This window comes from Monodon monoceros, unplaced genomic scaffold, assembly GCF_005190385.1.
Source record: "Monodon monoceros isolate NGI ecotype Baffin Bay Population unplaced genomic scaffold, NGI_Narwhal_1 Super_Scaffold_1, whole genome shotgun sequence".
Lineage (NCBI taxonomy): Eukaryota > Metazoa > Chordata > Mammalia > Artiodactyla > Monodontidae > Monodon > Monodon monoceros.
This window is the reverse complement of record NW_021703765.1, coordinates 325,567-338,738: the sequence shown is the minus strand read 5'-3', so window position 1 is coordinate 338,738 and position 13,172 is coordinate 325,567. Positions and strand designations below refer to the sequence as shown.

The window sequence follows — 13,172 nt, the reverse complement described above, 5'->3', positions numbered from 1 at the left end:
GGAGCTGCTTAAACAGGGCGGGAGTTCAGAGGGGCGCAAGGAGCGAGCCACGCGGCAGGGGGACAGGCCCTCCGTCCCAGGAAGCCCACCCCCACGGCTAAGTGTCCGGAGCTGCACGTGGGGTCGATGAGAACTGGCGCAGTTTCACCTGCCGTTCTGCTTGCATGAGGGAGGGGGTCTGCTTCCCAGTTCAGAGGTTAAGACCGAGGCCCCTCCCAGGTCCCAGACCGACTGTCACTGTCACTCGTGCTCCCTCGGATGCGAGGAGGGGTCCGCGCATCCTCACGCGAGGGAACTGCCAGTGTCCGGACCCCACCCGGGCTGCAGCCCCGGCGCACAGGGCCTCACCGACCCTCTGAGGGGCTCCTCCCACCACAAGCCAGCCCTCAGCCACTTCCCACACAGGCTTCGTCCAGGTCACGCAGCCACGAGAGAACAGCTGGAGCCCGTCCACTCCTCTGCCTTCTGATCTTGCCGCAAGTTAAGGAAACCCTCAGGGGCTGTGCTCTCAGCACATCCTCGGTGCGACGGTCGAGGACCAGGCAACCCCGGAGGGCAGTGCCCAGGAGGCTCCTGAGGGCCTGACTCTTCTAACCGCTGGCCGTTACGCAGGGGCCAGGAGAGGAAGCACGGGGTCAGCTGCAGGGAGGACACACGCGTCCCGGGTCACCTCCCGCGACGGCAGGGCCAAGAGAAGCTCTGAGAGACACTAAACCAGAGAAATCTCCAAAACAAGCATCACTCACAGCTCCCGGGAGAGGCCAACACGCACATGAACAGATGCTCAGCGCCACCAACCGTAAGGGGAACGCAAGTCACAGCCACAACGAGATGGCAGGTCACAGTTACTATGGTGGCAAAAATAAACAAGACAAACGTTCTGGTGAGAACATGGAGAAATTGGAAACTTCATACACAGCTGATGGGGATGTAAAATGGCGCAGCCACTTTGAGAAGCAGTCTGGCAGCTCCTCAAATGGTTCCACATGGAGTTACCACACACCCAGCAACTCTACTCCTACACAAATGCCCCAAAGAACTGAAAACATATGTGGCTACATGGAGCCTTCCTATGAATGTTCACAGCAGGACCACCCACGACAGCCGGAAGGTACAAACAACCCGAATGTCCATCAACGGACGAACGGATGAACGGCATGTGGTCCAGCCATACAGTGGAATATTACTCAGCCTTAAAAGGGAAATTAAGTGCTGACGCTTGCTCCAAACTGGATGAATCTTGAAAACATTATGCTCAGTGAAAGAATCCAGACACAAAGGCACCTATCGTATTATTCCCTGATGTGAAGTGTCCAAAACGGGCAGAACAGTCGAGTGGTTGGCAGGGCTTGGCGTGAGGAAATTGGGAGGTGTGGGGTCTCTTTCTGGGGTGATAGAAACGTCCTGTAATTAGACAGTGGCGATGATTGCACAACACTGTGAATGCACTAAAAACCCTGAATTGTATACTTTCAAACGGCTAAAATGGATTACTTTGTGCCACTTTTATCTCAACTTTAAAAATTTTCAGGGTAAGTTTTATGGTATGTAAATTATATCTTAAAAATAAATTTTAATGTGTAATAAAGTTTTTCATATATATGATTTGCTTTTCATAGAGAGATACAGATGTAAATACCCACTTTAGTAAATATATTTTGTAATGCTGAAATTAAAAATAGTTCTTTTAAACTTCAAGTTTTAGGTGCTGTCGTTGGAATCCTGGACAACTTAAAATCCATTTAGCGACCCATCTACCCATCAACTGTAACTGCTGTGGTGAATTAAATCAAGCAGTAGGGAGAAAAAAGCAGGAATTATATAAGGAAAAACGTCAGCTGAAGATACCACTGGGTAGATATAGAAAGCACGAAATGAAATTTGCAGAGTTTAGTCAGAAAAAGTTAGAGGAACACAGAAGCGGCTTAATAAAACGTAGATTCCTGATCTGGAATCAGATGTGACCCAACAGTTTTTCTACTTCTTTAGGGATTCCTATGTCAGAAGATTTTCTCATTAATAATTTTAAAAAATAAGCTAAAAAAGAAGAGAGGTCTGGATTCCCTTTCAGAAAAACTGGTGCTAGCCCAGGCACAGGGGAGGGCGGGCACCCCGACTCCTCAAAAGGAGCCACACCTTCCTCCCCTGGGGCCCCCGCCCCCTGCTGTGCCGGGGACTGTCAAGTGCAGGTGCAGGCGTGAGCAGACGGTGCTCAGACAACAGGAACACGGGCAGAACACCGCCAGGAGGAGGCCCGAGGAACTGGAGGTGTTAACATAAACTGCACCCCGTCACCATTTCCGCAGCGAGCCCCAAACTCAGGCAGGATATGCTTCCTCCTGGGATGTGGGGATGTCCCGGGATGTGGTTTCCAGACAAAAAGGTAAGACTTGAAGGCAAGGCGCTGAGAGCTGAAGGGAGGTGCCCAGGACTGGGGGCCGAGCCGCGTGTGGCCTCAGATGCATCCAGCTCACCTGCTCCCTACCTGCCTCTAGAGACACCTGATGGTGAAGAGCACATCCCTGAAGCTTCCCAATTATTGAAATGTTACTCAGAAGGTCTGAGGCTTCCCTGGATCCACAAATCCATCCCTTCCTTGTTCAGTCCCATCACTTCTGGGTTAAGACGTGATTTACCATTTGGAGAATCTGCACCAGGAGACTGTGTCCTAGTGGCAAGAAAGACTCGGTTTCTTAACGGATTGTGTTTTTATGCTCCAAACGAATATGGAAGACATCTGGCCTAAGAGGGTGTAGACCGGCCACCGGTGAGAAGAGCAGAGACCCAGGGGAGGTTTCTGAATGCGGCTCCAGACACAGAAGCCGCTGCGCCACGGAGCCGACCTGGGTCGCCGCACTCAGCCTGGTGCTTTCCTTAGCGAGAGAAAAGCAGGAACAGCGCGCAGACACCCCAGGTACCGCCGCACGCAACCTGCAGCCGTGTCCGGGCAGCCCTTCCTGGGCCTCTGCTCCGGCCGGCACACGGGGCCCTCCCCAGGCAGGATCGCGGGTCCTCACCGGGTACCTGCGAGGGACACGCACCAGCCGGCCGGCCCAGGAGCCCCCTGCGCCCCCAGCGACTTTTCTAGAGCGCACTCCCTCCAAGTGGGGCTCCGCTGTATGTAAACTGCACCTCCACGGAGTTGATTTTTTAAAATACACAAACCGCTCACCTATCTCAATGCAACAACTTGGTCCTCTCAAACGGTGAGGTCACATTTCAAAGAGGGAGGAGGCTTCTGGGAACGCTGTGGGCACTGCCTTCTGACCCCGGATGCCTGGGCCTGGCCGGCAGCACGGCTGATGCCGAGGCCGGTTTGCTGCCACCGGACTGGGCTGTCGGGTCCGCTCCTCGCGTCGCCGTCCAAGGCCATGGAAAACCGGCACAACCGGCGCCACCGCCTCCCGGGCCCGCCACGGGGGCCCGGACCCGTCCCGCCCACAGCCCGGGGCCCGCCCCTCCCATTAAAGCCGAGACCCTATTAACCACGGGCAGTTACGGCTCCGCAGCAACTGACGCTCAATCCTGGCCTGGCGGCCCGCGCGCGCCCCCGTGCGACCCGCTCCCGGGAAGACACGAATGACCGCCGGAGGGTCCCGTGCGCTCCGGCCCCGGCCCCGTGGGGAGAACGCGCGAGCCCCGGGGCGGGGACACCACCAAGGGGGCTCCCCACGCGCCCCACTCCCGGGGGCAAGGCCACCCTCGGGATGGCCCCGTTCTCAGAAGACCCTCACGTGCCAACCTTCCATCCCTTCAAAGCCCTGGTTCAAACTGAAACCCGGCTCTTAACCCCACCGCTGTCTCATTCACCTGTTTTTATGACTCTGAAGTGCCCGCTGGGTCCTGGGATGCAGCCCTGACCTCCGAGCCCATGTCCAGGGCTCACCCTCCAGCAAAGAAAGAGGGTGTGCCAGCCCCCATGGGAGCACAGGGCCATCTGAGAAGGCCCAGGGCACAGCCCGGCTGGGCTCCAGATAGGGGCTGACCTGGAGGGAAGCCCACCCAGGTGCGGACCCTTCCTGGCCCCCAGCTTCACTTTATCCAAATGACCAGGGACGACACAGGACTCAGCAAGGGTAGCCAGCGATCTGGTGCACGAGTATAAATACGCCCTCTTAGCCTACAGAGCCTGGCTCACGTTTCGAACCCACCTTTCATTCCACATGCCCTCGTCCAAAGCAGGCAGGCCACGGCCCAGAGACTCAGAGACCCAGCCGAAGGCCCCACCGACCCCCTAGCTGGGCAGGACTGACCACTGAGAGGGGACACACCCCTCATTCAAAAGTGCTAGCTGGGAGGTGAGCTCATCACGTCCCAAGGCGGCCCCGGGCAGGGTGAGCCTCCCCGTGGGTGCTGGTTGGTTGGCCTTCCTGGCTCCTGGCTGCAAGAGGCTTTTCGTCGTGTCCCGTCTCACCTCCAGGCCCCACTGCTAGCTTCTGCTCGGACAACGAGAGAGGCCAGAGGCTGACGGCCTGTGCTCCCTGCTCTGCCAGTCTGCCCAGCGAGCTGGTCACTGGTTGACCGAACCAGCTCTGTGCTGAACCACGGCACCCACATGGCTGTACCCAGCTGGACGAGCGCCAGAAAGGCCCTGACCCAGGCAGACTGGGATAAATCGTTTTCCCCAAATCAAGATAGCAGCTTTGCCTTAAAAGTGAAGCTTTAAGGCTACTGCTCAAAACGGAAGGGAGGACATGGCCTTCCGGTAAGGCGGACCTTCCAGAGCGCCCACGTGACAGTAAGCCCACAGAGATGCTCAAGTGCCCTGAGTTCACCCGTAAGTAAAGAAACACGGAAAAGCTAGTGCCCTCCTGGCCCGAAACACCCTCTGTAATTCGGCAGCAGGGCTTCCGTCGGGTGAAACGCAGCCGAGGGGACGGGCCGTCCAGGACAGGGGCGTGAGGTTCTCCACCCCCTGGCGTGAGTCTCTGGAACCGAGAGGCAACTATTTGGGAAAAGAGCCTGGACGTGGCCTGCTTCCTGCCCTGCCCCCGAGTGATGACAGCATCACCCCAGGTGGGGGCAGCCCAGAGGGGCCCCTCCCCGCAGCCCCCAGGAGCAGCAGGTACAGAATACCCCTCCTGCCTCAGTGCGCTCATGGGGTGGAGGTCCCACAACTGGAGGGGAAGCCGGGAATACCAGGGGCTACAACCCCCAGTGCCTGCACTTAGAGCACTGCAGTCACCGCAACAAGGGCCACCGCTGCCCGGCCTCCAGCTCCAGAGCAAGGGTTCAGAGGGTCTGCCCTGGAAGTGGAGGGGTGAGAACAGAGCGCTCCACCGCTCCCCCCAGAGGGGTACCTTGCTTGGAACAGGTTCAAGCCTAAGGGCACAGACAAACACAATAGGTAACCTGTCGGAGGGCAACTGAGGGGAAGCTGGAGGTTTATCAGAGAGACAGCAAGAGCGGCCCTCCTGGACACAGCAACTGTCAAAGGCGGGCCTCAGGCCACCCCTGCCTGACTTTAACTGGATCAGACCTTGGAGCGCTGCGTGGCCTAGGCCGTTATCAAAACCAACAGAGCAATCAGCTGTTAATCAGTGGTGGCAGACCCCGCAGCAGCTTAACAGGGGGGACAAGGAGAGTCAAAGACAGCAGGTCCACAGCCAGCCTGGCGGGCGAGGCGGGGGAGGGACTCTAAGAGGGCAGCCATCCAGCCAAGTCACTAAACGCACAGACGCCAAACAGGCCCCCAAGCAGGGTGGGGTCAGCGTCCAGAGTTGCTGCAGTGTTTCACCTCAAACAGCCAGTTTTCAACAAAGTATGTATGGAAAGTGGCCCATACACAGAAGAAGAAAGAAAAGAAAAAGAAGGAAACATTGCTTTTGAAGGTACAGAACCCTTGGACTCAGCAGAAAAGACTTCAAAGCAGCCATTACAAACAGGTCCAAAGAGCTAAAGGACACCACACATGAAGAATGAAAGGAAGAAGTATACTGACAAGGTCTCATCAAACAGAGAATAGCAATAAAGAGGTAGAAATTACTAAAAAGAGCCAAATGAAAATTCTGGAGTTGCAAAGTCCAGTAACTGAGGTAAAAAAAAAAAAAGCACAATAAGGGGCTCAACAATAGAGCTGAGCTAGCGGAAGATTCAGCAAACTTGAACACAGGTCAATAAAGATCATGCATCTGAAGAAGAATGAGAAAATGGAATTCAGAAAATTGAACAGAGCCTCAGAGACACACAGAACAATAGTCAGCGCACCAACATGTGTGTGACGGGTGCACTGAAGAGAGGAGAAAGGAGAGGAAAACAGCCTAAGAAATAATGACCGAAAACTTCCCAGATTCGATGAAAATATCAGTCTACACACCCAAGAAGCTTAACAAGTTCCAAAAAGGGTAAGTACAAGGAGAACTACACCCTCACGGAATACCACAGTCTAAATGTTGAATGCCAGAGGAAAAGACAGCAAGAGGGGGAATTCCCTGGCGGTCCAGTGGGTAGGACTCCATGCTTTCACTGCCAAGGGCCTGGGTTCAATCCCTGGTCAGGGAACTAAGATCCCGCAAGCCGAGTGGCACAGCCAAAAAATAAAAAAAGAAGAAAGAAATCAGGGACTTCCCTGGTGGTGCAGTGGTTAAGCATCGCCTGCCAATGTAGGGGACAAGGGTTCCAGCCCTGGTCTGGGAAGGTCCCGCATGCTGCAGAGCAACTAAGCCTGTGCACCACAACTACTGAGCCCACGCTCTGGAACACTCGAGCCACAACTACTGAGCCCGTGTGCCACAGCTACTGAAGCCCGCGTGCCTAGAGCCCGTGCTCTGCATCAAGAGAAGACACCACAATGAGAAGCCCACGTACCGCAACTGAGAATAGCCCCTGCTCACCGCAACTAGAGAAAGCCCATGTGCACCAACAGAGACCCAATGCAGCCCAAAATTAAAAAAATAAATTAACTTAAAAAAAAAAGAAAGAAATCAGCAAGAGATAATGAGTAACATATTTGAAATGCAGCAAAGAAACTGTCAACCAAGATTCTTACATCCAGCAAACTTTATTTTTTTATCCTGGCTGCACAGCTTGTGGGATCTTAGTTCCCCAACCAGGGACCGAACCCGGGCCCTCAACGAGATCGTGGAGTCCTAACCACTGGAGCACCAGGGAATTCCTGCAAAAAATTTTTTTTAAAACAAGGGCAAAATAGAGACATTTCCAGATAAAAAAGAACTGGGAGAATTTCTTGTTAGCAGACCCATCTTACAGGGAATACAAAAAATAAGTTCTTCATGATGAAAGAAAGAGACATCAGACAATAATTATAATCCACTTGAGAAAAACAAAAAGTATAGGTAAAGGTAATTATGTAGGTAATTATAAAAGGCAGTATATGTGCATAGTTCTTCTCCTTTCCTCTCTTAACTGATTAAATAATTAAGTTAGTATAAGTCTGAAGTAGATTCTGGTAAGATGCATATCATAAGCCTTAGAGCAACCACCAAGAAAATAACATAATATAATATAATGTGATATAATGTAGTATACACACACACACACACACACACATATGTATGTGTGTCTATATATATATATATAAGGCTCATTAAAGGAATTAAAATATTACACTAGAAAATGTTCACTTAATACAAAAGAAAGCAGTAAAGAAGGAACAGTTGGGGGTTAGGGTAGACATGAGGATAGAAAACAGAAACTGAAATGGCAGGTGTGAATCTAAACATATCACAATAACATTCAATGTGAATGAATTAAACAATCCAATCAAAGGGCAGAATTGCCAGAATGAGTTTTTTTCAACGATCCACTATATGCCGTCCACAGGAGACGTACTTTAGATTCAAAGATACAAAGAAGTCAAAAGCAAAGTGGAAAAAGATATGCCATACAAACAGCAATCATAGGAGATCTTCAGTAGCTACACTACTATCAGAAAAAAATTGACTTTAAAACAAAAAAGTCACTAGAAAGAAGGAAAATTTTATAATGATAAAAGGGCCAATCTATCAGTATAAAACGATAAACATATGCACCTAACAACAGTGCCCCAAAATATAAAAAGCAAAAACTGACAGAAGTGAAAAGAGAAACAAATAATCTAAAGGTAGCTGAAGATTTCAATACACACTTTTAGTAACGGACATAACAACTAGACAGAGGAAAAAGGGAAGAGGAGACCTGACCACACTACAAACCTAACAGACACCCCTCCACCTCCACCTGACAACAGCAGAATATACATTGTCCTGAAGTGCACATGGAACGTTCTCTAAGAGAGACCATCAGCCAGGCCATCAAACAAGCCTCAATTTTAAATGACTGGAATAGGGACTTCCCTGGTGGTACAGTGGTTAAGAATCCACCTGCCAATGCAGGGGACACAGGTTCGATCCCTGGTCCAGGAAGATCCCACATGCTGAGGAGCAACTAAGCCCGTGCGCCACAACTACTGAGCCCACGCTCTAGAGCCCGCAAGCCACAACTACTGAGCCCGCGTGCCACAACTACTGAAGCCCACATGTCTAGAGCCTGTGCTTCACAACAAGAGAAGCCACTGCAATGAGAAGCCCGCGTGCCACAACAAAGAGTAGCCCACGCTCGCTCCAACTAGAGAAAGCCCGCGAGCAGCAACAAAGACCCAATGCGGCCAAAAATAAATAAATAAATACATTTTTTTAAAAAATATAAAATAAAATAAAATGACTGGAATAATACAAAATATGTTCTCCAACTACAATGGAATTAAATTAAAAATCAATAACAGAAGGAAATTTGGGGGATTCACAAATATGTGGAAATTAAACAACAAACTCAAAAATAACAAATGAGTCAAAGAAGAAATCCTGAAGGAAATTTTAAAATATTTTAAGACCAAAATGCAAACAAAAACACAACATACCAAAACTTACAGGATGCAGCTAATGCATTCCTTACAAGGAAATTATGGCTGTAAATGCTATATTTAAAAAGAAGATCAACTATACATCAATTTAAAAAAAGAAGAAATACCTCATCAATAAATTAATTCTATTTTAAACTAAAAAAAAAAAAAGCAAACTAAACCCAAAATAAGCAGAAGGAAAGAAATAATAAATACTAAAGTGGAAATAAATAGGGACTAGAAAAACAATAGAGAAAAATCAACAAAACCAAAAGTTGGCTCTTTGGGAAAAAAAAACCAATTAAATGGACAAACCTTGAGCTGGAAGAACCAAAACAAGAAGGAGAGAGAAAGGGAGGAGAGTCAAATTACTAAAGTCAAGAATTAAAGAAAGATCATTGCCACCAACTTTACAGAAGTCGAAAAGATTATAAGGGAATACCAAGAACAATTATATGCCAACAAATTAAATAACAGATTAAATGGACAAATTCCAAGAAAGAACTTCTATTGAAACTAACTCAGGAAGAAATAGAAAATCAGAATAGATCTATAACAAGTAAAAGACTGAATTAGTACTTTTAAAACTTCCCACAAAACGCCCAGGCCCAGAGAGTTTCACTGGATAATTGTACCAAACATTTAAAAGAATCGGTGAACTTGCAACAAGCAGTAAATAAGCCCCATAGATCTAATGCACAGTAGACTGAATACAGATAACAACACTGAATTATAATCATCAAACTTGCTAAGAGACTAAAAGTAATTATTCCAACTACTAAAAAAAAAAAAGATAATTATGTAACACGATAGAGGTGTTCATTATCACTCCATGGCTATCACATCACAGTATATACATGTATCAAATTAACATATACACATTTAACTTACATAATGTTATATGTCAAATATATTTCAATTAAAACATTTTAATTAATAAGGAATTGATAGCAAAGTCTTAAAATTAAAAAAAATAGAAGAGGAAGGAACACTTCCCATTCCTAACTTACTTTATAAAGCCAGTTCTATCCTGATACTAAAACCAGTCATCACAAGAAGAAGGAAAAAGAGACCAATATTTCTTACGAATATGGACACAAAAATCCTCCACCTAATACTAGCAAACAGAATCTAGCAACTTATAAAAAGGCTTATACATCATGATCAGATGAGATTTATCCCGAAATGCAGGTTGGTTCAGCATCAAAAATCCATCAGTGTAATACACTGTAAAAGCAGAATAAAGGACAAAACCACACGATCATCTCAACAGACACAAAAAGCATTTGACAAACTTAAATATCCTTTCATGATGGAAAAACTCAACAAACTCAGAACAGAAGGGCGCTTGCTTAACCTGATAAAGGGCATCTCTGTAAAATCCACAGCTAGCATCATACTTAATGGTCATGGACTAAATGCCCTCTCATTACAATCAGGAACAAGGCAAGCACACCTGCTCTCCCACTTCTGGCCACACGGCTATTAGGCAAGAAAGAGAAATGAAACGCATCCAGATCGGAGAAGAAGGAGTAACACTACCTCTATCTGCGGGTAACAGAATCTTGCATATAGAAAAGCCTCAAATACCCACTAAAAAACGATTAGAATAAATGAGTTCTGCAAAGTTGCAGGACACAAGATCAATATGTGAAAATCAATTTTATTTCTACAAAGAAACAATGAGCAAACCAAAGTGAAATCAAGAAAACAATTCCATTTACCATAGAATCAAAAAGAATAAAATACTTCGGAATAAATTTAACGAAAGAATTCCAAAACTTGTGTTCTGATCATTTCTCTTTCTTTCTACCTCTCCATGCCCCTCCCTCCCTCTCCCCCCTCCCACACACGCAGGAAATGGGCAGGTTTCTAGGAGCTACTTCATGCTCGAAAACAGCAGGTGTGGCTGGTTAGCTGGGTGGATGATGTGCATGCAAGGTGAGGATGTGGCACAGATGGGAGCAGAGACAGAGAGGGACGAGCTGCAGAGGAGGAAGCTCATGCAGCGTGGTACCTACCCAGATGTGACCACCTGGGGGGGCTCATGCAGCGTGGTACCTACCCAGATATGACCGCCTGGGGGGGGCTCTGGCTTCATCTTTATTATCTGCAGCTACATTTAAAGACAGGGAGAGAGAAAACAGGAAGGAAGAAGAGACAAAAACAGACTGGTTTTAACACTGGTAAGTCCTTGTTGTATTTCTTTAAAAAAAAACCAAAAAACAATGGAACAGGAAGACAGCAAGCTTTTGGTTTCTGTGCATTAGGAAATACACTTTCTGAACCATTTTTCTCCAAACCTACCCTCCTCCAAATAAGTGCTTGGGACAGAGGGAAAAAAAATGAAAAGCCACCTCATTTTCATTTAATTTCTAAGGTCAGAGGTGCTGACAGAGATACAGCAGACCCTACTTCTACTTTCCCCTGGGAACTCATCTGTACGCAAGCCCTGGTTGCAAGATAGTTGTCTCAGGGTCCAAACTCTCCGGAAGGTTGCTCAATAGAGCTGTTTTCAGAGGACACTCAACAGGACTCCCGCCATAAACGGAGAGCTAGCTCAGCACGTGAACTTGACCGCCCTCGGACATCACACCCAGTCAGGGAGCAGGTCTGGCAGCTGTCTCCACTGTGGCCCAGGAAGGAGTACCTGACCCACTGTGCGACAATTCAACTGCCAGGTACCTTGCCCCTCCGAGCACCCCACCCCACCTGAGACCTCCCTAGTCTGGGCCACCCCAGGACAATGACCGACTGACCTACCGACCAGAGGCCCTGAAGACAGAGCACCTCCAGCTGGGTTCCACCTGCAGGTGGGGCCTGGGATGGTCGGTAGTTAAAGAGAAGAGTCACTGAGGTCAGAAAGCAGAGGCAAGACCAAAGGTCGTGTGTCACCTGCCCCAGGCCATGTTCACTCTACCCCAAAATGGAAATTTTACATGTAATCAACTAAAAGCAAACACCAGACTTGTGCCTAGACCAGGAGGAGCTGGAGGGTCGGGGCAGGGGGAGTGGTTTATAAACCAACACAAATTGCATCTCCTCTCCTCACCCCACCCCTCTCCCCAACACCCCCTCCTGGACCTTCTGGGTTCTGACCCCTCAGAGTTGGTCAGATTCTCTCAGCTTTTTGCTTCTATTTCTTTGATTCAGACCAATTTCACCATTCATGGGCACCTCCTCTATAGATCAAAATCCCAAAAGAGGGAAGGAGGGGAGAGGAGGGAGGCTGTAGGAGAGAGCGCTCAACTCAGTTACTCGTGCATTTCAGACACCGTTTCCCTTCTCCTCTCCAGGCTTGATCACACTGAGCTGACAAGCAGAGCTTCGCACATGCAGAAGCACCAGGCATGGCTGGGAGACACACAGAGTGTGCGGGTGCAGAGCTGGGGGTCGGCAAGCAGAGGGCTGGGTAAGTTGGGTGGGAAGGTCACACCCCTGTGTACTGCGCCAAGCTACCTAAGGTTCCTTGGCTGGAAAGCAACATGATCAGATCTACGTTTTAGAAAAGACACCTTTGCATAGGACAGATGGAAGAAAGTGGGCTCTGAAGCTGAGAGACGCTAGAAATGTTTTCAACAATCGTGTGCTTCCGCAGAGCTGTACTGAGGACACGCTGCAGGCCAGGCACGAAGGTTCCAAAACAACTGCACTGGGACTCCCTGGTGGTCCAGCGGTAAAGAATCCGCCTTACAGAGCAGGGGACACGGGTTCAATCCCTGGTCAGGGAACTAAGATCCCACATGCCACAGGGCAGCTAAGCCCACGTGCCACAACTGGAGAGCCTGCGTGCTGCAAACCACAGAGCCCATAAGCCCTGAAGCCTGCGTGTCACAACTAGAGAAGAGAAAACCCACACGCCACAACTAGAGAGAAGCCCGCATACTGCAACAAAAGATCCCGCGTGCCTCAACGAAGATCCTGCGTGCCGCAACTAAGACCCGATGCAGCCAAAAATAAATAAATAATAACTGAATCTTTAAAAAAACACACAACCACACTGTCCTCAGAACCTCCCCTCCCCCACCAGGAGGCAGGTCTTTGCCCCCTTGACTATGGGTGGGCCTGAGACTGCAGGTCTTCAGAAGTGATGCTGTGTGAGTTCCAAGACTAGATCTTTAAAAAGATACAGCGTCCACCCGGTTCTCCCCTTGAAACTCAGCGCCGCCTTGTGAGGAAGCCCAGGCCACATGAGGAGGCCACGCAGGGATGTTCCAGCAGAGCCCGGCTGAGGTCCGGCCAACAGCCAGCACCAACCCAGACACATGAGAGAGGAGTGAAAGAGAGAGAGACACAGAGAGAGACAGAGACAGAGGGAGAGACAGAGCAAGAG

At 49.0% G+C, this 13,172-nt stretch overlaps 1 protein-coding gene across 6 annotated transcripts in view; it reads right to left on the bottom strand.

The window, feature by feature from the left end:
• Positions 1 to 13,172, bottom strand: part of SLC66A2 (solute carrier family 66 member 2) — a 49,007-nt gene that overhangs the window by 24,747 nt on the left and 11,088 nt on the right. For 5 of the 6 annotated variants that reach the window (XR_003794828.1, XR_003794826.1, XM_029231371.1 and 2 more), the window contains one exon: positions 10,905 to 10,955. The exons of the other annotated variant lie outside the window; for it this stretch is intronic. Coding sequence is in view for 3 of the 5 variants with exons in the window: in XM_029231371.1 (XP_029087204.1) it covers positions 10,905 to 10,955 (51 nt within the window). In the remaining 2 variants the exon portion in view is untranslated. The remainder of the gene's footprint in view (positions 1 to 10,904; positions 10,956 to 13,172) is intronic. 6 annotated transcript variants of the gene reach the window in all.